The sequence below is a fragment of the Myotis myotis genome, unplaced genomic scaffold, assembly GCF_014108235.1.
Source record: "Myotis myotis isolate mMyoMyo1 unplaced genomic scaffold, mMyoMyo1.p scaffold_m19_p_3, whole genome shotgun sequence".
Taxonomy (NCBI): Eukaryota; Metazoa; Chordata; class Mammalia; order Chiroptera; family Vespertilionidae; genus Myotis; species Myotis myotis.
Window position 1 is genome coordinate 108,027,977 of NW_023416335.1, and position 21,373 is coordinate 108,049,349.

The window sequence follows — 21,373 nt, forward strand, 5'->3', positions numbered from 1 at the left end:
ACTTCAACTAAGAATGCCTTCATATGAACACTGAATATTTTAAAGAAAAAAATATCTGGCCCTAGCCAGTTTGGCTCAGTGGATAAAGCATTGGCCTGTGGCCAAAACCGGTTTGGCTCAGTGGATAGAGCATCGGCCTGCGGACTGAAAGGTCCCAGGTTCGATTCTGGTCAAGGGCATTTACCTGGGTTGCGCACATCCCCAGTGGGGGGTGTGCAGGAGGCAGCTGATCCATGTTTCCCTCTCATCGATGTTTCTAACTCTCTCTCTCTCTCTCTCTCTCTCTCTCTCTCTCTCTCTCTTTCTTTCTGTAAGAAATCAATAAAATATATTTAAAAACAAAAAATTTCTTTAAAAAAAAAAAAAAAACCATTGGCCTGTGGACCAAAGGATCCTGGGTTCCATTCCGGTCAAGGGCACATACCTTGGTTGCAGGCTTCTCCCCAGCCTGGGCCCTGGTAAGGGCTCCCTTAGGAGGCAACCAGTCAATGTTTCTCTCTGTCTATCCCTCTCTCTTCCACTCTCCCTAAAATTCAATGGAAAAATATCCTCTGGTGAGGATTAACAACAACAAAAAAAGGAAAAAAAGAAAAAATATATGAAGACTTACTGTATAGGCTTTTTTGTTGAAGAGAAGTACACCTGCTTCAAAATAAAAACAGAAAAGTCAGCGGTATAAAGTAATAATGTAAGTCATTTAAAATACATACCTGAAGTTACAACCAAAACACTGAATTATAGTACCTGGATGCAAAATCTTTACCTGCCTTGCTCTGAACAACTGGCCCCACATTGTTGCATTGCATTTCTGCATTACATGATTGGGAGCCATTATAATGTGATCTTCCTCCTCTGCCATCCCCACTTCAAGCCTGTATTCCTCATGCTACCATGGTAGCTTTACTTCCCATTGCTTCTTCTACATAAGCATTTCAGACCTGTCTTGTATGGCTTTCCCATTTATATCACAACTGTTTAATTAAAATTTTCACCCGTCCTTCAAAGACCATTTTTAGAATTGCACTTCTGATCATCCAAACTTAGGAAATGATTTCACAGTTTTCTAAAGTCCTATAAATCTTACTCTCAGTATCTCTTAATGGTATTTAGCATTTTCTTTTTTTTTTTAATATATTTTATTGATTTTTTACAGAGAGGAAGGGAGAGGAATAGAGAGTTAGAAACATCGATGAGAGAGAAACATCGATCAGCCGCCTACTGCACACCTACTGAGGATGTGCCCGCAACCAAGGTACATGCCCTTGACCAGAATTGAACCTGGGACCTTTCAGTCCACAGGCCGACGCTCTATCCACTGAGCCAAACCAGTCAGGGCAGCGTTTTCTATAAACATTTGCATTTCAGCCTCCTGATGTATACAACACCATCTATTAAGAATTCTTGCTAGAAATCAAACTTGCATCTAAACACAGCTCTGGATCTAACTAGCTACCAGTCTGTAGAAATTGTAGAAGATAGAGGAGCATGAAATGACGAAGATGCAGTCATAAAAATTTTCTAAACTGTAATAAACTTTACAGGACAAAGGACCATGCTTCTTCAACAGATTAGTTGAAAGGGGGGAAAACGACAAGGGAGAACCTATAGATTATAAGATATTTAAGACACAAGGAACAAAGAAAAATTAAAAACTTTTGTGAATCAAAGTACACTATCTCTTGGGCTGGTGTGGCTTCATTGTTAAAGCATCAGTCCACACACTGACAGGTAGGTTGTGGGTTCAATTTCCGCACAAGGGCATGTTACCTGGGTTGCAGGTTTGATCCCCAGGCACGATCAGGAGGCAACCAATCGATATGTCTGTCTGTCTGTCTGTCTGTCTCTCTCTCTCTCTCTCTCTCTCTTCCTCCCTCCCTCCGTCCCTCCCTCCTTTCCTTCCTACCTCCTTTCCACTCTAAAAATCAATGGAAAAAATATCCTCAGTTGTGGATTAACAACAACAAAAAAAGGTACACTATCAAGAGAGTAAAAAGGCAACCGACTGGATGGAAGAAAATATTTACAAATTATATATAGGGGGCTAATATTCAGGATATGTAAAGAACTCCTATAACCCAGCCGGTGTGACTTAGTTGGTTGAGGAGGTCCCCGGTTGGATTCCTGGTCAGGGCACATGCCCGTTTGCAGGCTCGATCCCCAGTACCCCAGTAGGGGGCATGCAGGAGGCAACTGATTGACATTTCTCTCACATCGATGTTTCTATCTCTGTCTTCTTCTCCCTTCTTCTCTCTGAAATCAATAAAAACATACTTAAATTTTTTTTTAGAAAAGAACTACAACTCAACAATTAAAAAAAAACAAAACAAAAAAAACAATTTAGCCCAGGATGGTGTGCTCAGTGGTTAGAGTGAAAGCCTGTACACTGAAGTTCAATTCCCAATCAAGGGCACATACCTGCCTTGCAGGTTCAATCCCTGACCCCAGTCAGGGCATGTGTGGGAACTAACCAGTCGATTTTTCTCTTTCACATCAATGTTTCTCTCTTCCTCCCTCCCTTCCACTCTCTCTGGAAAAAAAAAAAAAAATCAATGGAAAAAATATCCTCAAGTGAGGATTAACAAAAAAAAAACAATTTAGAAGTGGGCAAAGTGAAATAGATATTTCTTGTAAGAAGATATACAGATGGTTAATTCGCACATGAAAGTATGCTCAGCATGACTAATCACTAGGGAAATGCAAATAAACCACAATGAGATGCCACTTCACACCCATTATTATCAAGAAAAAAAAATGAAAATAAATGTTGGCCAGGATGTGGAGAAATTGTAATCCTTGAACATTGCTGGTGGGGGTTTAAAATGGTGCAGCCACTGTGTAAACAGTATAGAGGTTCCTCAAAAAATTAAACATGAAATGACCATTTGATCCAGCAATTCCACTTCTGGGAAAATACCAAAAGAATTAAAACCGGAGACTCAAACAGATATTAGTACACGAGTGTTTGTAGTCACAGTAGCTAAAAGGTGGAAACAGATGATAGCTAAACAAACTGGTGCATCCATACAGTGGAATATTATTGCACCTTAAAAAGGAATGTAATTGTTGCCCCTGGTCAGGTAGCTCAGTTGGTTAGAGTGGTCCCCCATATGCCAAGGTTTTGCATTTGTTTACTCTCGGTGACTGGTGAGTGCACACATTTACTAGGCCTACTCAGTATAAACTTTAAATTATAGTAATACATATAGAAAACTTGCCTGTGAAATTAAACTTTTCACACATACTTAATTTTAATTACACAAACATTTCTACATAAGTAAAAACAGGTAAACTAACTTGTCTTTTTAACATACGCATTTGGAAAACCTACTTTATTATATAACAGACTTTCGGCTTTAACAGGCACCCCCTCGCCCAAATTAGTCTGTTATATCGAGGTTTTACTGTATTTTACAAAAAAAGTAAGTGACTTGAGATCTGTCCATCAACTGCAATGCAAGAACTTCATTTGAATCCTGATTTGAGCACACTTAAAAAAAAATTCTGAAGCAGGGATGTTTGTAACACTGATTTTAATTTGATGATATTAAGGAATTATTGATAAATTTTTATGTGTGATAAATATATTTGGGAGGGGAACAGTTCTTTTAGAGATATAGTCTGAATTTTCTACTATGAAATAATATGCTATATGGGTTTTGTTTCAAATTAATCCAGTAGACAGTGAGAGAAAGGGATTGAGAGGTATAAATAAAACAAGACTTGCCATGAGCTAATATTACTGAAGCTGATATATATAATTATTCATCATATTCTCCCTACTTTTATATGACTGAAGTTTCCCATGATAAAGTTTTTTGTTATGCCAAGCTCATGATCCAGAGGGAAATTCTTTTTATCTTATTAAAAAGCTATGATTTATAAGATATTGCTTCTATATTTATTCTAATTCTTTTCCTGGCAAGCACATAAAACTTGACACCATTGCCCTAGTCAGTTTTACTTAGTGGTTAGAGCCTCAGTCCTCTTACTGAAGGGTCTCAGATTCGATTGCTGGTCAAGGATACGTACCTTGGTTGCAGACTCAATCCCTGGCCTGGGTCAGGCGCATCCGGGAGGCAACCAATCGATGTGTCTCTCACATGATGTTTATCTCTCTCTCCCCCTCCTTTCTCCCTTCCACTCTCTCTAAAAATAAACAGAAAACTATTCTTGGGTGAGGATTTAAAAAAAAAAAAAAAAAGCCAACACCATTTACTCAAGCCGAAAAGAAAGTTTATTTTGTCGCCTGGTTTAATCCAGTGCTCAGGCATCACCAGTGTTCATATCCTTCAGGCCTGCCAGTTACAGACTGGCTCCATTCTCAGCCCTAAACACTGATCTATGGCTCTCTCCATGACCTCACATCCTACGTGAAACAAATTTCACATCATCAAAATCCAAGGGGAAAGATGAAGTGAATGATCCAGCCTTCTCTGCAGAAATCCCTCTCTGCTTGGCCCAGTGCAAGTCACAGCTCATCCCTGAGTAAACTGCAGCCAGACAAATGCATCCTACTTATGAGCTTGGGTCAGCTATATGCCATCCCAGCGCCAGCTCTACAAAGTACTGTGACCGCACCAATCAGCCTCTGCCTCCAAAGGGGAAATCATGGGCTATCCCATTCCAACTGCATGTTGGAGAGTGGGAAAGGAGTGGTTGCCCAGAGGAAAATCAATATGCCGCAGGGATTTCACCGTTTCATTTTAAATAACACAGTTTTAAATAATTTGTATATCCAAATCTCTGTTATTCTACTGAATTTGTAAATTTGCTTACTTGAGATGTTATGAACAGTTAAAGATGAGCAGAAACTAAATAGAGTGCCATGCAAATAAAACCTCTAATGGTCTGGCCAGGTGTGACTCAGTGGTTGAGCATCTACCTATGAACCAGGAGGTCACAGTTAGATCTCCAGGGCGGGGGGGGACATGCAGGAGGCCACTGATCAATGATTCTCGTGTCATCATTGATATTTCTCTCTCTCCCTCTCCCTTGCTCTCTGAAGTCAATAAAAAATATTTTTTAAAAAAACAACCTCTAATTGATACTTGTATTTCCCAGCCAGCATTCATTCCACCTCCTTACTAGTAAGAGTAATCTGATAAAACCTAGTATCTTTTTAAGTATTAGTAATGTACTGAACTCTATTATAAAAGTTTCCCACTGTACCAAAGAGGTAATTTAAAGTGAAAATGTGTTTTTAATTAGGTGAAGTTTCCATGTAGTATATATATGATTACTTCTAAACCATCTAAAACTTACTTTCTGACGTTTTTATTTTAATCTCTTTCAGGGTTAATTTCATATACTGAGTATCTTTTCTTGCTTACAATCCTCACTAGTAAGTATCACATTTTTTTCCTCAACAATTATGCGGACTTCTCTATTATTTATGAGCAGAGTTTTGGAAGTTTAGTGTTTATGTGTTTTTTTTTTTAATTTTTTATTTATTGGGAGAGAGAGAGAGAGAGAGAAACATTAGTTTGTTGTTGCACTTATTTATACATTAATTGGTGGATTCTTGTATATGCCTTGGCCTATTGGAATGACGTTCTAACTAACTGAGCTACCTGGCCAGAGCAGTATTTATATTTTATTATTAAAAATACTAGTGGCCTGGCATAGATTCATTCACATTGAAAGGATATTAATTAGAAGGTGGCCAGCAGGGCGGGACTGGGCAAGATGGCCCGGACACGCCTTAGAGCCAACCTTCCACGGTCCCCCCCGCTGCAGCTCAAAGGGTGTCTGCAGAGTGAGAGGGGTCCCTCTAGCAGGTGGGGTCCCTCGGCCTGGCCTGCAAAGATCAGGCCGAAACCAGCTCTCCGACATCCCCCAAGTGGTCCAGGAGTACGAGAGGGCACTAGCAAAGTTGCTGTCATACAGGGTGTGGAATGCAAATGCAAGTGTGCAGTAAACCAGATTCAGGACCAACAGTGCCCCAGCAACAACATAACCCACAGCCAAAGGTGAAATCGCGTGGCCCCACAAGGAATCGGGCTCCCTCCTCTCTGGTTCTGGGGTGTGTCACCTGAGAACCGCCGCTGAGAAGTCACCGCAGCTCAATAGCTCCTGTGTTGAGTGTCTGCCCCCTGGTGGTCAGTGCACATCATACCTACTGGACAGTCAGACGGTCACTTAGCCTTTTATAAATATAGATTATTGTGCCTGGCCAGTATGGCTCAGTGGTTGAGCATCATCCTATGAACAAGGAGGTCAGGGTTTGATTTCCTGTCAGGGCATATGCCCAGGTTGCGGGCTTGATCCCCAGTAGGGGCTGTGCAGAGGCAGCTGATCAGTGATTCTCTCATCATCGATGTTTCTCACTCTCCCTCCCTCTCCCTCTCTGAAATCAATTAAATATATATATAGTATTGAGCCCTGGCCAGTGTATCTCAGTGGCTAGAGCATTCACCCATGCACCAAAGGGTCGAGGGTTTGAGTCCCAGTGAAGGGCACATACACGGTTTTCAGGTTTGATCCCCAGCTCTGGCCGGGGTGTGTGCAGGAGGCAACCAATTGATTTGTCTATCTCACATCGATGTTTCTTTCTCTCTGTCTCTCCCCATCCCTTCCACTCTCTAAAAAAAAAATCAATGGAAAAATATCCTCAGTTGAGGATTAACAACAACAAAAAATGCTATACCAGTATTAATTTCTTAGTTTTCATAAAGGTACTGTGGTTATATAAGATGTTGACATGAGAGGAAGTTGGATGAAGGGTATACTAGGTGTACCAGTTAATAATGCGGATTTTTTTCAATAGATGGAATTACACATATGTTGATATATGTGCGATTTGATATGTATGCTATTTTTTGTTGTATTGACAGCAAGCTTCAAAACTTCTTATGTCAAATTTGCTGAAGGTGTTAACATCATAGATATTTTTACGCTTAAAAATGTCAAATTTCGTGCTAAAAGAAAAAGCATTTGCGGGAAATTTTAATTCATTTATTTTGAAGAAAAGTGCTGCTGAAAGTTATCGTATACTTCGGGAAGCTTATGGTGAACATGCTCTATCTCAAGATACTTGTGAACGCTGGTTTAAACGCTTTAAAAGTGATGATTTCGATGTGAAAGTCAAAGAACATCCAGATCAACCAAAAAAGTTTGAAGACCAACAGTTACAAGCATTATTGGATGAAGATGCGTGTCAAACTCAAAAACAACTTGCAGCTGAAACTGGTTTGGCTCAGTGGATACAGCGTTGGCTTGCAGACTGAAGGGTCCCAGGTTCGATTCCGGTCAAGGGCATGTACCTTGGTTGCGGGCACATCCCCAGTGGGGAGTGTGCAGGAGGCAGCTGGTCGATGTTTCTCTCTCATCGATGTTTCTAACTCTCTCTCTCCTTTCCTCTCTGTAAAAACTCAATAAAATATATTTTTAAAAAATTTAAAAACAAAAACAAAAAACAACAACAACAAAAAACCAACTTGCAAAAACATTAAACGTTGCTCAGCAAACCATTTCTGATCGTTTATAAGCAATGGGAAAGATTTAAAAGGAAGGAAAATGAGTCCCACATCAACTGAACGAAAGGCAAATGGAAAACCGAAAAGTCATCAGTAAAATGTTGCTTCAGCGGCACAAAAGAAAGTCTTTTTTGCATCGAATTGTGACTGGTGATGAAAAGTGGATTTATTTTGAGAATCCCAAACGCACAAAATCATGGGTTGATCCCAGGTCAACCATCAACATCGACTGCAAGGCCAAATCGCTTCGGAAAGAAGACAGTGACAATGCTCTGCTTTTAGTGGGATCAGGAAGATGTGGTGTATTATGAGCTTCTGAAACCAGGTGAACCTGTTAATACTGATCACTACTGACAACAAATAATCAATTTGAACCACACTTTGATAGTGAAATGGCCAGAATGGGCCAGAAGACACGGCAAAGTAATTTTGCTTCATGATGATGCACCATCACACACTTCAAAACCAGTTAAAGACACGCTAAAAGATCTTGCTTGGGAAGTATTAACCCACCTGTCGTATTCACCAGATCTTGCTCCTTCAGATTACCACTTGTTCTGATCGATGGCACACGCGCTTTCTGAGCAGCACTTCAAAACATACGAAGAAGTGGAAAATTGGGTCTCTGAATGGTTTGTCTCAAAACAAGAAAAGTTCTATTGGGACGGTATCCACAAATTACCTGAAAGATGGGGGAAATGTGTAGCTAGCAATGGACATTACTTTGAATAAAGCACTTTTGATGTTTCTCTTGAAATTACCGTGTTTTCTTTGATTACAAAAATCCGCATTATTAACTGGTACACCTGGTATTGGGAACTCACCATGCCATCTTTACATTGCTGTAAGTCTAAAATTGTTTCAGAATAGTTTTTTAAAAACCCTACTCTGAGAGGAAAATAAAAGGTAAAAATCAATATGAAAATAGCCATGGTCCTATAAGAGTATAGGAAAGCTAAAGATACAAAGTTCTCAAATTATTTTTTCTTTGAAGGCAGCACACTTAATAGCAGAACAGCACACCCATGGACATGTATCAGCCTTTGAAAATCATTATCATAAGAAGAGATCATTTTTTTCTCTGTTTAAGCCCTTACACATGTAGCTTCTGGTGGCTGATTTCAAATTCAAAGATCTATTAGATTTTTGCACGTAATTTACAATTCATCAACATTTAAATACTCATTTTTCACTTGATTGCAGAACCCCATACCGGGTTTCATGTTGCTTTCAAAATGCTGGATGCAGATGGTAATGAGATGGTTGAGAAAAAGGAATTTTTTAAGGTAAGTAGATTCTAGTTATTTTTGGTGTATCATAAAGCACCTGGATAGTTGTGTGATGATAATTTTACCATTTTCATAAAAATTAAAATTATATTCACTGCTTATATATCAGATGTCAGGAAATCATTTATGTATTAAAAATAGTAAATTTTCTGTATTACAACCTTGAGGAAATAGGCAAGCAACAAAGCATAAGATTCCAGAAACAAATGAGCTGAAGCATCTATGTTTTTTAGATTTTATTTTTATGATTTCAGCAAATGATAATATAATATAAAGGGCTTTGTGGGTCTGTTAAAAATTATTCTTAAACCTCCACCTAAAGAAAGAGATACAAAAAACAAAAATTTAGGTCTTCATAAAAAATAGGGAGAAATGGGCCCGACCAGTGTGGGTCAGTGGTTGAGCATCGGCCTATGAACCAGGAGGTCATGGTTTGATTCTCGGTCAGGGCACATGCCCGCGTTGCAGACTCAATCCCCAGTGTGAGGCATGCGGGAGGCAGCCGGTCAGTGATTCTCTCTCATCATTGATGTTTCTATCTCTCCCTCTCCCTTACTTTCAGAAATCAATAAAAATATATTAAAAATAAAAAATAAAGTCTCTTTTGTCTGGTGTAAGTATTGCTACTCCATCTTTTTTTCCATTTTCATAAAATATCTTTGTTCATCTCTTCAGTTTCAGTCTGTGTACGTCTTTTGATCTAAAATGAGTCTCTTGCACACAGCATATGTAAGGGTCTTGTGTGGTTATCCATTAGGCTCCATTATGTCTTTTGATTAGAGCATTTATTTTATTTTGCAATTAAAGTAATTGTTGATAGATATGTTTATTGCCTTTTTATTCTTTTTTATCTTTTTTTTCTTCTTCTTAAAGAAGACCCTTTAACATTCCTTGTAATACTGGTTTGGTGGTGCTGCACTCCTTTAGCTTTTTCTTGTCTGGGAAGCTTATCTGTTCTTAGATTCTAAACAATGGCCTTGCTGCATAAAATACTCTTGGTTCTATCTTTCCATTGGGTCCTTTCCATTGGATTCTATCTTTCCATTGGGATATTTCATGCCAATCCCTTCTAGCCTGCAAAATTTATATTGATAAATCAACTGACAACTTACGGGAGCACCCTTATAGGTAACTGCTTTATTCTTGATGCTAAGAATTTGTTTTTAACGTTTGGCATTTTAATTGTGAGGTGTCTGGGTGTGGGCATCATTGGGTTATTCTTGTTTAGGACTCTCTGTGCTTCCTGGACTGGTATGCCTAGTTCCTTCACCAGGTTAGTGAAGTTTTCCGTCATTTTTTCTTTTTCTTTTTTCAATTTTGTTTTATTGCTTAAAGTATTACAAAGAGTATTACATATGTCTCCTTCCCGCCCCCTCCCTTGACCGTCCCCCGGCTTCCTCTACCCCCCAGTGTCTTGTGTCCACTGGTTATGCCCACATGCATGCATACAAGTCCTTTGATTGATCTCTTACCCCACCCCCCGACCCACAAACCCTCCCCGGCCTTCCTGCTGTAGTTTGACAGTCTGTTCGATGATGCCCTGCTTCTGTATCTATTTTTGTTCATCAGTTTATAATGGTCTTTATTATCCATAAATGAGTGAGATCATGTGGTATTTTTCTTTCATTGACTGGCTTATTTCACTTAGCATAATGCTCTCCAGTTCCATCCATGCTATTGCAAATGGTAAGAGTTTCTTCCTTTTTAGAGCAGCATAGTATTCTATCGTGTAGATGTACCTCAGTTTTCTAATCCATTCATCTGCTGATGGGCACTTAGGCTGTTTCCAAATCTTAGCTGTGGTAAATTATGCTTCTATGAACATAGGGATGCATATATCCTTTCTGATTGGTGTTTCTGGTTTCTTGGGATATATTCCTAGAAGTGGGATCACTGGGTCAAATGGGAGTTACATTTTTAACGTTTTGAGGAAACTCCATACTGTCTTCCATAGTGGCTGCACCAGTCTGCATTCCCACCAGCAGTGCAGGAGGGTTCCTTTTTCTCTGCATCCTCTCCAGCACTTGTCGTTTGTTGATTTGTTGATGATAGCCAGTCTGACAGGTGTGAGATGGTACCTCATTGTTGTTTTGATTTGCATCTCTCGGATGATTAGTGACTTTGAGCATGTTTTCATATGTCTCTTGGATTTCTGAATGTCCTCTTTTGAAAAGTGTCTATTTAGGTCCGTTGCCCATTTTTTGATTGGATTGTTTATCTTCCTTTTGTTAAGTTGTATGAGTTCCCTATATGTTGGAGATTAAACCCTTATTAGAAATACCATTGGCAAATATGTTCTCCCATGCAGTGGGCTTTCTTGTTGTTTTGTTGATGGTTTCTTTTGCTGTGCAGAAGCTTTTTATTTTGATGTAGTCCCATTTGTTTATTTTCTCTTTAGTTTCCATTGCCCTAGGAGCAGTATCAGTGAAGAAATTGCTTTGGCATATGTCTGAGATTTTGTTGCCTTTGGATTCCTCTAGCATTTTTATGGTTTCCCATCTTACATTGAAGTCCTTTATCCATTTTGAGTTTATTTTTGTGTGTGCTGTAAGTTGGTGGTCTAGTTTCATTTTTTTGCTTGTATCTGTCCAATTTTCCCAACACCATTTATTGAAGAAACTGTCTTGACTCCATTGTATGTTCTTGCCTCCTTTGTCAAGTATTAATTGAGCATATTGGTTCGGGTCGATTTCTGGGTTCTCTCTTCTATTCCATTGTTCTATATGTCTGTTCTTGTGCTAGCACCAGGCAGTTTTGAGAACAGTGGCTTTGTAATACATCTTGATATCTGGTATTGAGATCCCACCTACTTTGTTCTTCTTTCTCAGGATCGCTGCAGCTATTCGGGATCTTTTTTCATTCTAGATAAATTTTTGGAGAGTTCGTTCTAGGTCTCTGAAATATGCTATTGGTATTTTAATGGGATGTGCGTTGAATTTATAGATTGCTTTGGGTAGTATGGACATTTTAATAATGTTGATTCTACCAAACCATGAACATGGTATGTTCTTCCATCTGTTTATGTCTTCCTCTGTCTCTTTTTTCAACGTCCTGTAGTTTTCTGAGTAGAGGTCTTTTGCTTCTTTAGTTAAGTTTATTCCTAGGTATCTTAATTTTTGGTGTGATGGTAAATGGAATTGCTTTTTTAGTCTCTCTTTCTGTACGTTCACTATTGGTGTATAGAAATGCCATAGACTTCTTGGCGTTCATTTTGTATGCTGCTACATTGCTGAATGAATTTATTAAGTCTAATAGTTTTTTGATGGAGTCTTTAGGGTTTTTTATGTACAATATCATGTCATCTGCGAATAAGGACAGTTTTACTTGTTCTTTTCCAGTTTGGATGCCTTTTATTTCTTCTTCTTGTCTAATCGCAATTGCTAATACTTCCGTCATTTTTTCAAATAAATTTTCAGCCCTTGCTGGTTTGCTCAGTGGTTAGAGCATCAGCCCACAAACCAAAGGATCACATGTTCGATTCCAGGTCAAGGGCACGTACCTAGATTGCAGGCTCAATCCCTAGCCCTAGTCAGGATGTGTGCAGGAGGCAACCAATCAATATGTTTTTCTCACATCAGTGTCTCTCTCTCTCTCTCTCTCTCTCTCTTTCTCTCTCTCTTTTTCTCTCTCTCTCTGTCTCTCTCTTCCTGTCCTTCAGCTCCTCCCACTCCTCCCTTCCTTCCACTCTCTAAAAAATCAATTGAAAAAATATCCTTGGTGAGGGTTAAAAGTATGTATATATTTGCAATTGCTTGCTCTCTTATCCTTCCCACACCCCTATGATGTGAATGTTGGTACACTTGAGGTTGAACCAAAGGCTCCTTACAGTCTCCTCATTTTTTGGATTCTTTTTTCTTTTTGCTGTTCTAATTGGATGTTTTCTGATTTTATATCTCCCAAATATGTAATTTGATCCTCTGCTTCATCTACTCTACTGTTGATTCCTTTTAATGTATTCTTCATTTCAGTTATTGTATTCTTCATTTCTGACTGGTTCTTTTTTATGCTTTCTATCTTCATTTTCATGTTTCCTAGCTCTTTGTTGAAGTTCTCACTAAGTTCATCTACTGTTACCCTAAATTCATTGAGCATCCTTTTAACCATTGTTTTGAACTCTGCATCTGGTAGATTGCTTGTCTCATTTTATTTAGTTCTTTCTCTGGAATTTTGTTCTGTTTTCATTTGGGACCTTTTTATTTTTATTTATTTTTTTAATTAAATCTTTATTGTTCAGATTATTACAGTTGTTCCTCTTTTTGCCTCCCATAGCTCCCCTCCACCCGGTTCCCACCCCACCCTCCACCCTCACCCCACCCCCCACTGTCCTCATCCATAGGTGCACAATTTTTGTCCAGTCTCTTCCCACATCGACCTCACCCCTTTCCCCACCAAGAATAGTCAGTCCACTCCTTTTCTATGCCCCTGATTCTATTATAATCACCAGTTCATTCTGTTCATCACATTATTTATTCACTTGATTTTTAGATTCACTTGTTGATAGATGTGTATGTGTTGTTCATAATTTGTATCTTTACCTTTTTCTTCTTCTTCCTCTTCTTAAAGGATACCTTTCAGCATTTCATCTAATACTGGTTTGGTGGTGATGAACTCCATTAGCTTTTCCTTATCTGTGAAGCTCTTTATCTGACCTTCAGTTCTGAATGATAGCTTTCCTGGATAAAGTAATCTTGGTTGTAGGTTCTTGGCATTCATCACTTTGAATATTTCTTGCCACTCCCTTCTGGCCTGCATAGTTTCTGTTGAGAAATCAGCTGACAGTCATATGGGTACTCCCTTATAGGTAACTAACTGTCTTGCTGCTTTTAGGATTCTCTCTTTGTCTTTTGCTCTTGGCATTTTAATTATGATGTGTCTTGGTGTGGTCCTCTTTGGATTCCTTTTGTTTGGGGTTCTCTGCGCTTCCTGGACTTGTAAGTCTATTTCTTTCACCAGGTAGGGGAAGTTTTCTGTCATTATTTCTTCAAATAGGTTTTCAATATCTTGCTCTCTCTCTTCTTCTTTCACCCCAATAATTCTGATTGGTACGCTTGAAGCCGTCTCAGAGGCTCCTTACACTGTCTTCGTATTTTTGGATTCTTTTTTCATTTTGCTTTTCCGGTTGGGTGTTTTTTGCTTCTTCGTATTTCAATTCTTTGACTTGATTCTTGCGATCCTCTAGTCTGCTGTTGGAACTCTGCATAATATCCTTTATTTCAGTCAGTGAATGCTTAATTTCTAGTTGGTCCTTTTTCATATCCTCGAGGGTCTCATTAGATTTCTTTTTTTTTTTCTCATATATTTTATTGATTTTTTACAGAGAGGAAGGGAGACAGATAGAGAGTCAGAAACATCGATGAGAGAGAAACATCGATCAGCCGCCCCCACACATCTCCTACTGGGGATGTGCCCACAACCCAGGTACATGCCCTTGACCGGAATCGAACCTGGGACCCTTCAGTCCGCAGGCCGACGCTCCATCCACTGAGCCAAACCGGCTTTGGCTCACTAGATTTCTTGAGGGTCTCACTACATTTATCAGCGGTCTCACCGGACTTTTTGAGGGTCTTGCTAAATTTATTGGTGGTTTCTAGAAAGTTCTTGAAAAACCTTAAAAGTGTGGTTTTGAACTCTATATCCAGTCATTTGCTTTCCTCCATTTCAGTCATTTGTGACTTGTTTCTTTGTCTCCACATTTTTATGCTTCCCTGTGTCGATAGAGTGGCTTTCTTTGTTAGGTGTCCGATAGGGCCCAGTGGCTCAGCCTCCCCAATTACCTGAGGTGGACACTCTTGGTGCACCCCTCTGTGGGCTTTGTGCACAGTCTTGTTGTAGTTAAGCCTTGATTGTTGTAGGTATCACTGGGAGTAATTGACCTCCACACCAGTTGGCTGTGAGAATCATTGTGTCTGCAGTGGGAGAATTTCTGTGCTGGAAACACCCCTCCGGGGCAAGACTTGCTTCAGTGGGGCTTTGGTGCTCACTGAGTCTGCCCCCTGAGTTTGTCCTTTATGGATCCGACGAGCTGCAATCGGGATGGTCCCACTCTGACCACCAGGCACACTGGCTCCTGGATCTCTAAGGATGTGCTAATCTAGCCTCTGCCTGAGGCTACCCAGCAGGAACTCATCTGTGAAGCAATGCTAGTTGCCCTGGGGCCTTGGGCCAGCTGCAAGTTTGTTAGGTAATTTTCAGATTGCAGCGGGCCAGGCCTTTCATATATAAAAGCCAGCGCACAGCTTGGGCTGGGCAGGGGTCTTAGGGGATCAACAGGGTGGCGCAAGCAGCTATGGCTGCCCACAGAGGCCCCACTTCTCAGTGTCCCAGCATTCGCTGCAAGCACCTCCGAGAGAAAGCTGCCCTCGAGTTCCGACCGATGCCAGACAGTCCAGTTTCTCCCGTATGAGTCTGGGTCCCCAGAGACTCGCCCAGAACTGGAGCTCAGAGCTTGAGACTCCCTACTGATTGAAAAAGACAACCATGTCCTCAGCCGCCAGCCCTCTCCGCGTGCACCTCCGTACCTCTGTACTTTACTTCCGCACCTCAGCTCCTCTGAGTCTCAGTATGCCTTTCTCTTTCCTTCTAGTTGTAGAATTTCCACTCAGCCAGCCTTCCTGTGGTTCTGGATGATGTCCATTCTGTCTTTTAGTTGTATTCTTGAAGTGGTTGTGCTAAGCAGCAATCTCTGGTGTTTACCTATGCCGCCATCTTGGTTTTCTCTGGGACCTTTTTTTAATCTCATTATTTTGGCTGCTTCTCTGTGTTTGTTTCTATATATTAGGAAGAGCTGCTATATCTCCTGGTCTTGGTAAGATGGCCGTATACAATAGGTGTTCTGTAATGCCCAGTGGCATAGCCTTCTGGGTTACCAGAGCTGAGCACTCAGGTGAGCCCCTATCTAGGCTCACCCTCCTGTTGTAATTGAGCCTCGATTGCTGTTGGCACATATGAGAGGGATTTATCCCCTGGCCCATCGTTTGTGAGGACTGGCTGCAACCATTGTGGAGGATATGCTATGCACAGGCCAAGCCCACAGAGCAGGACTGGGTTCAACAGGGCTCTGCTGAGTCCAAGCCTTGAATGTGTAGCTCTTGGATATGGTTGCATGGTACTTCAGCATGGTCCAAAACTGCCCACCAGGACCTTCTGGGAAGTTCAGGGCGAGGTCAGCCACCACCTGTACCCTCCCCACGCCTCCCATCCTGAGTTACAGAGTGTTCTGCAGATGGCTGCTATTTGTGCTGGGTTGGAGGTGTCTGTGAGAGGTCAAGCTGTGAACCAAGACCAGCTGCCACTAGCGCCAGGCCTGGGGCCCCTTGCAGGAGGTACAGGACATGCTGAAACCAGAATGCTGCTTGTTTGAGAGATTTTAGGAAAGTCAACAATATAAGTCAGGACAGGCTGGTTGTATGGAAAAACCACTAGACCTGGCTTGGGGGGACCCACAATTTGGGTACAGTACAGTCTCAGGGAATTACCAGGGTAGTGAATGATTTTTAGCCAGGTTAATGGAGACTCAAATATGGCTCCTGCCTGTGGGCTCTGTGTGGAGAGGGTTCAACAAAGGAACAATGGCTAGCACTTCTGTCCAGGAGAAAGTTGCCCCTCCAGCCAAAAAATTTGGTTCCTCCCTGTATATCCCTGTATGGCACCTTTCGAACTGCCCCAACATTGGAACTCAGAGAGAGTGAATCAGAGTAAGTCCATTGGGCCTTTAAGAAGAACACCTGGGCCTCTAGCAGCCTTCTGTCTCACTCAGCCATAATCCCCACTGGTTTTCACAGCCAGAAGTTAAAGGGACTTCTCCTACTGGCACTGGAACCCTGGGTTGGAGGGCCTGGTGTGGGCCTTGCTCCTCAGGGGGGGCCTCTGCAGCCAAGGTATGCCTCCCAATTTTTATCTGCCACACGTAGATGTGGGGCAAGCCCCTCCCACTTCACCCCTTCTATCAGCCTCCATGTGGCCTCTTCTGTATATCCATAGTTATAGGTTCTGTATTTTAGTTGTAATTTTGATGGTTTTGTAATTTAGTTTTAACTTTGATGTGGTTGTGGGAGGATGAAGGATCAGCCTATTAAGCCTATAAAAGGTTCTTTGTGCTGATCTTAGAAGCAACACTAAACATGATAACCCATGGATCATGTCAATTTAAAATAACAGCATAGAGGAGAAAAAACATGTTTACATTACTTCAATAATTATTTCACTTCCGTGGTCATTATATTAGGAAACCTAAGTATAAAGCATCTTGTATTTGAAATTATTGGAGAAACCAAACAGTTCTTTTATTGGGGTGAGGTTGGTTAATAGGATCATATATGTTTCAGGTGTACCTCTGAATAACTTTAATATTGAAAATATAGAAATGATTTGAACAGCAAATGAAAAAGTAATGATGAAATATATTAAAATACAGTCTTGTGAAACTGTCCTTAAATATAAATTGCTTCGGTTTGTTACTTTGGTGTTTTGTGGTACATTCATAGTTTATTCTTAACCAGATTTAGAAACTGTGTTGGCAAGTGTATTGCTTATTTCTTTACCCCAAGAACAAGTAAAATAGAAACTGTCTGTATAAGCTGTTTCCTGTCAGATAATAACAGCAACAGTGATCAGAGCTAGTAATAGTTCATCGTTTTAATCTTTCCCTTGATAGGTGGCACACTTCCTTATTTGGGATAAGTGCCAGGGTTTTAGTTTAATTTCTTTAAGCAGTAGACTGATAACAAGTCTTTTTACTAGTGTAAATTTCTCCTTGGTGGCCCTTTATTTCACATTATTCCATCCTGGCAGGAAGAACTGTGCTCTTCATATAAGTTAAATTCTGCCATGCAGAATGCACCTCATGGAACTATTTTTTTTTTTTTTTAGTTTTTGTTTATTTATTTTGAAGCTTCTTTTTTATTCTTTTCTACTATCACAATTTATATTTATTTTTATTTATTTATTTATTCATTTTTTTATTTTATTGCTTAAAGTATTACAAAGGGTATTACATATGTGTCCATTTTTCCCCCCCGCCCTAGACAATCCCCTAGCCTCCCCTAACCCCCAGTGTCTTATGTCCATTGGTTATGCTTATATGCATGCATACAAGTCCTTTAGTTGATCTCTTTCCCCCCTACCTCCTGCCCCCCAACCCTCCCCAGCCTTCCGCTGCAGTTTGACAATCTGTTTGAGGCAACTCTGCCTCTGTATCTATTATTGTTCAAAAGTTTATAATGGTCTCTATTATCCATGAATGAGTGAGATCATGTGGTATTTTTCCTTCATTGACTGGCTTATTTCACTTAGCATAATGCTCTCCAGTTCCATCCATGCTGTTGCAAATGGTAAGAATTCCTTCCTTTTTAGAGCAGCATAGTATTCCATCGTGTAGATGTACCACAGTTTTCTAATCCATTCATCTACTGATGGGTGGGCACTTAGGCTGTTTCCAGATCTTAGCTATGGTGAATTGTGCTGCTATGAACATAGAGGTGCATATATCCTTTCTGATTGGTGTTTCTGGTTTCTTGGGATATATTCCTAGAAGTGGGATCACTGGGTCAAATGGGAATTCCATTTTCAGTTTTTTGAGGAAACTCCATACTGTCTTCCATAGTGGCTGCACCAATCTGCATTCCCACCAGCAGTGCAGGAGGGTTCCTTTTTCTCTGCATCCTCTCCAGCACTTGTCGTTTGTTGATTTGTTGATGATAGCCAGTCTGACAGGTGTGAGATGGTACCTCATTGTTGTTTTGATTTGCATCTCTCAGATGATTAGTGACTTTGAGCATGTTTTCATATGTCTCTTGGCTTTCTGAATGTCCTCTTTTGAAAGGTGTCTATTTAGGTCCTTTGCCCATTTTTTGATTGGATTGTTTATCTTCCTTTTGTTAAGTTGTATGAGTTCCCTATAAATTTTGGAGATTAGGCCCTTATCAGATATGACATTGGCAAATATGTTTTCCCACACAGTGGGTTTTCTCGTTGTTTTGTTCATGGTTTCTTTTGCTGTGCAGAAGCTTTTTATTTTTTTTTTTTTTTCTCTATCCATAATATATACACATTTTTAATTTCTACTTTAGATGGTATCAGAATAGTGCCTGAATTGTATAACACTTTAAGAGTCCAAAATCTTAAAATACATGGAGCTGATACACATGATTTGTACATAAATAGCAACTTGAGAATGAAAGAAAAATATTTTACAGATATAAAGAACTTACTACAATTAAGATTTACATATCCATTGCTATCACATATACAAGTTAAGAAATGCTGTATAAGTTCCTATAGAGACTTATATACATAATTAATACTCACTGTTAGTTATTTTGCCTCAAGTTTAACATCTTTCAAACCATAGGTAATCTTTTCCTTATACTAATTTCAATATAAATTTTGAATATATAACCAGCAGAAAATCTTATGTAACCTGACACTCAAAGAAACCAACTATTTGCTAGAGGTTCTAAATATTTTTGAAAGCAGACAAATACTTGTTTTAAAAGTTAAAAACAACAGGAACTATGTTTTAGATACACTTTTTATATATTCTTCATTTTTAAACAAACAGGGACTATCTCTTTTGGATTTTCATTGCTAAGACAAGGCCTATAATACAAAGCAAATAATTATTTAGAAAATGAATAACATCTGGGAATTTATTCAGTTTTTAGGGATCCAATATTATAAAAGTTTCTGTAATGTCATTAAAAAATGAACATATACCTATTAAGAAATGTAGTGAAAAGTGTTTAATCATTTTAGAGCAGTAAAAATACAACATTAATATTAGTGTTTTGATGTCTGAAAGCAATAATTTTGCCATATGCATCTTAATCTTCTATATCATTCATTTTAAGTTGATGGTTAATTCAAAAACTGAGTTTTAATCAAAGTTGTTTTCAAACATTGTCATAATGTCACGTTGAAGAGTCATATCAATGGTACCAGCCATTGCTTCTCTCCTCCTCCGCTCTTGCTCTCTCTCCCTTGCTAAATTACGGTCTTTGAGAAGCCCAAGTCTACTGTTCTCTTGAGCTTCCAATGACTGCTGATGTTCTTTTTGCTTGTCTCCAAGGCACTTGTTGGGCATCTTATTTGAAAAGGATTCTGGAGTGGAGCCAGGGTGCCTTTGATTTTCTTGAACTACTTTGGGTTCCTTTGTATTCTGTTCCAGATGTTTCCGTATTAGTTCCTGTGTTCGAGCTTTTACTTCCTTCTCTATAGCTGCTTTTCTAAACTGGTTGAAGAGCTCATCTGAGGATTTCCGTATACCTGAAGTTTTTACTGGTTTGCCTAAACTTTTCCAAGAGTCAGCATTCTTGATTTTTATATCCTTCTGCACAGAAGCTTGACATTCAGACTCGACCACCATTGTGTCATCACCAGACTGATGCATCACAGTTAGGCCATTCAAGTGATTTTCAGAACCACCTGAGGGATGCAGGATTTGTAAAGGTGAAATGTTTTTCACACTCGGTTTATGTTCTAATTCTTGATGATTAATTGCTAACTGGTGGTGATCTGGTGCGGTTCCACTTGAATGTGTAGTCTGATGAAAAAGGGCAATAGTACTGGAGGTTGTATCTTGCATAGAAGATTGTATCTTTATTTTCTCTTTAGAAGGAGATCCACTCTGTTTCACTTCAGTAAATTTAGGTAACATTTCTGATTCGGAATCACTGCTGTCTGAAGTAACTGAATCACTGCTACCACTTTCAGACTCTGACGAACTGCTGCTGCTGTCACTCAATCGGGAACCAATTCCAACAGCAGCTGTGGATGATGGCGTTTTCTCAGATTTTGTTTGGCATTTTCTGGAATTTAACTGATTATTGACATCTAGTAATCGCTTTTCCAGCTGCTGTTTCTTCTGTGCATGAAATTCTTCATTTGACTTCATTATTTTCTTACCATGAGGTTTTAGTGGTCTTTTTCTTAGTTTCTCTTTAGTTTCAAGTGCCCTAGGAGCTGTATCAGTGAAGAAATTGCTTCGGCATATGTCTGAGATTTTGTTGCCTTTGGATTCTTCTAGAATTTTTGTGGTTTCCTGTCGTACATTTAAGTCCTTTATCCATTTTGAGTTTATTTTTGTGTATGGTGTAAGTTGGTGGTCTAGTTTCATTTTCTTGCATATATCCGTCCAATTTTCCCAACACCATTTATTGAAGAGACTATCTTGGCTCCATTGTATGTTCTTGCCTCCTTTGTCAAATATTAATTGAGCATATTGGTTCGGGCCCATTTCTGGGCTCTCTATTCTATTCCATTGATCTATATGCCTATTCTTGTGACAGTACCAGGCAGTTTTGAGAACAGTGGCTTTGTAATACATCTTGATATCTGGTATTGAGATCCCACCTACTTTGTTCTTTTTCAGGATTGCTGCAGCTATTCGGGGTCTTTTTTTATTCCAGATGAATTTTTGGAGAGTTCGTTCTAGATCTATGAAGTATGCCGTTGGTATTTTAATGGGAAGTGCGTTGAATTTATAGATTGCTTTGGGTAGTATGGACATTTTAATGATGTTGATTCTACCAATCCATGAACACGGTATGTTCTTCCATATGTTTATGTCTTCCTCTATATCTTTTTTCAACCTCCTGTAGTTTTCTGAGTAGA

At 39.6% G+C, this 21,373-nt stretch overlaps 1 protein-coding gene across 3 annotated transcripts in view; it reads left to right on the plus strand.

Moving 5' to 3' along the window:
* MICU2 (mitochondrial calcium uptake 2) overlaps positions 1 to 21,373 on the plus strand; it is a 124,659-nt gene that overhangs the window by 67,670 nt on the left and 35,616 nt on the right. For 2 of the 3 annotated variants that reach the window (XM_036298630.1, XM_036298629.1), the window contains exons 5-6: positions 5,294 to 5,341; positions 8,679 to 8,761. In XM_036298630.1, coding sequence (XP_036154523.1) covers positions 5,294 to 5,341; positions 8,679 to 8,761 — 131 coding nt within the window. The remainder of the gene's footprint in view (positions 1 to 5,293; positions 5,342 to 8,678; positions 8,762 to 21,373) is intronic. The other variant, XM_036298631.1, reaches the window with a different exon arrangement.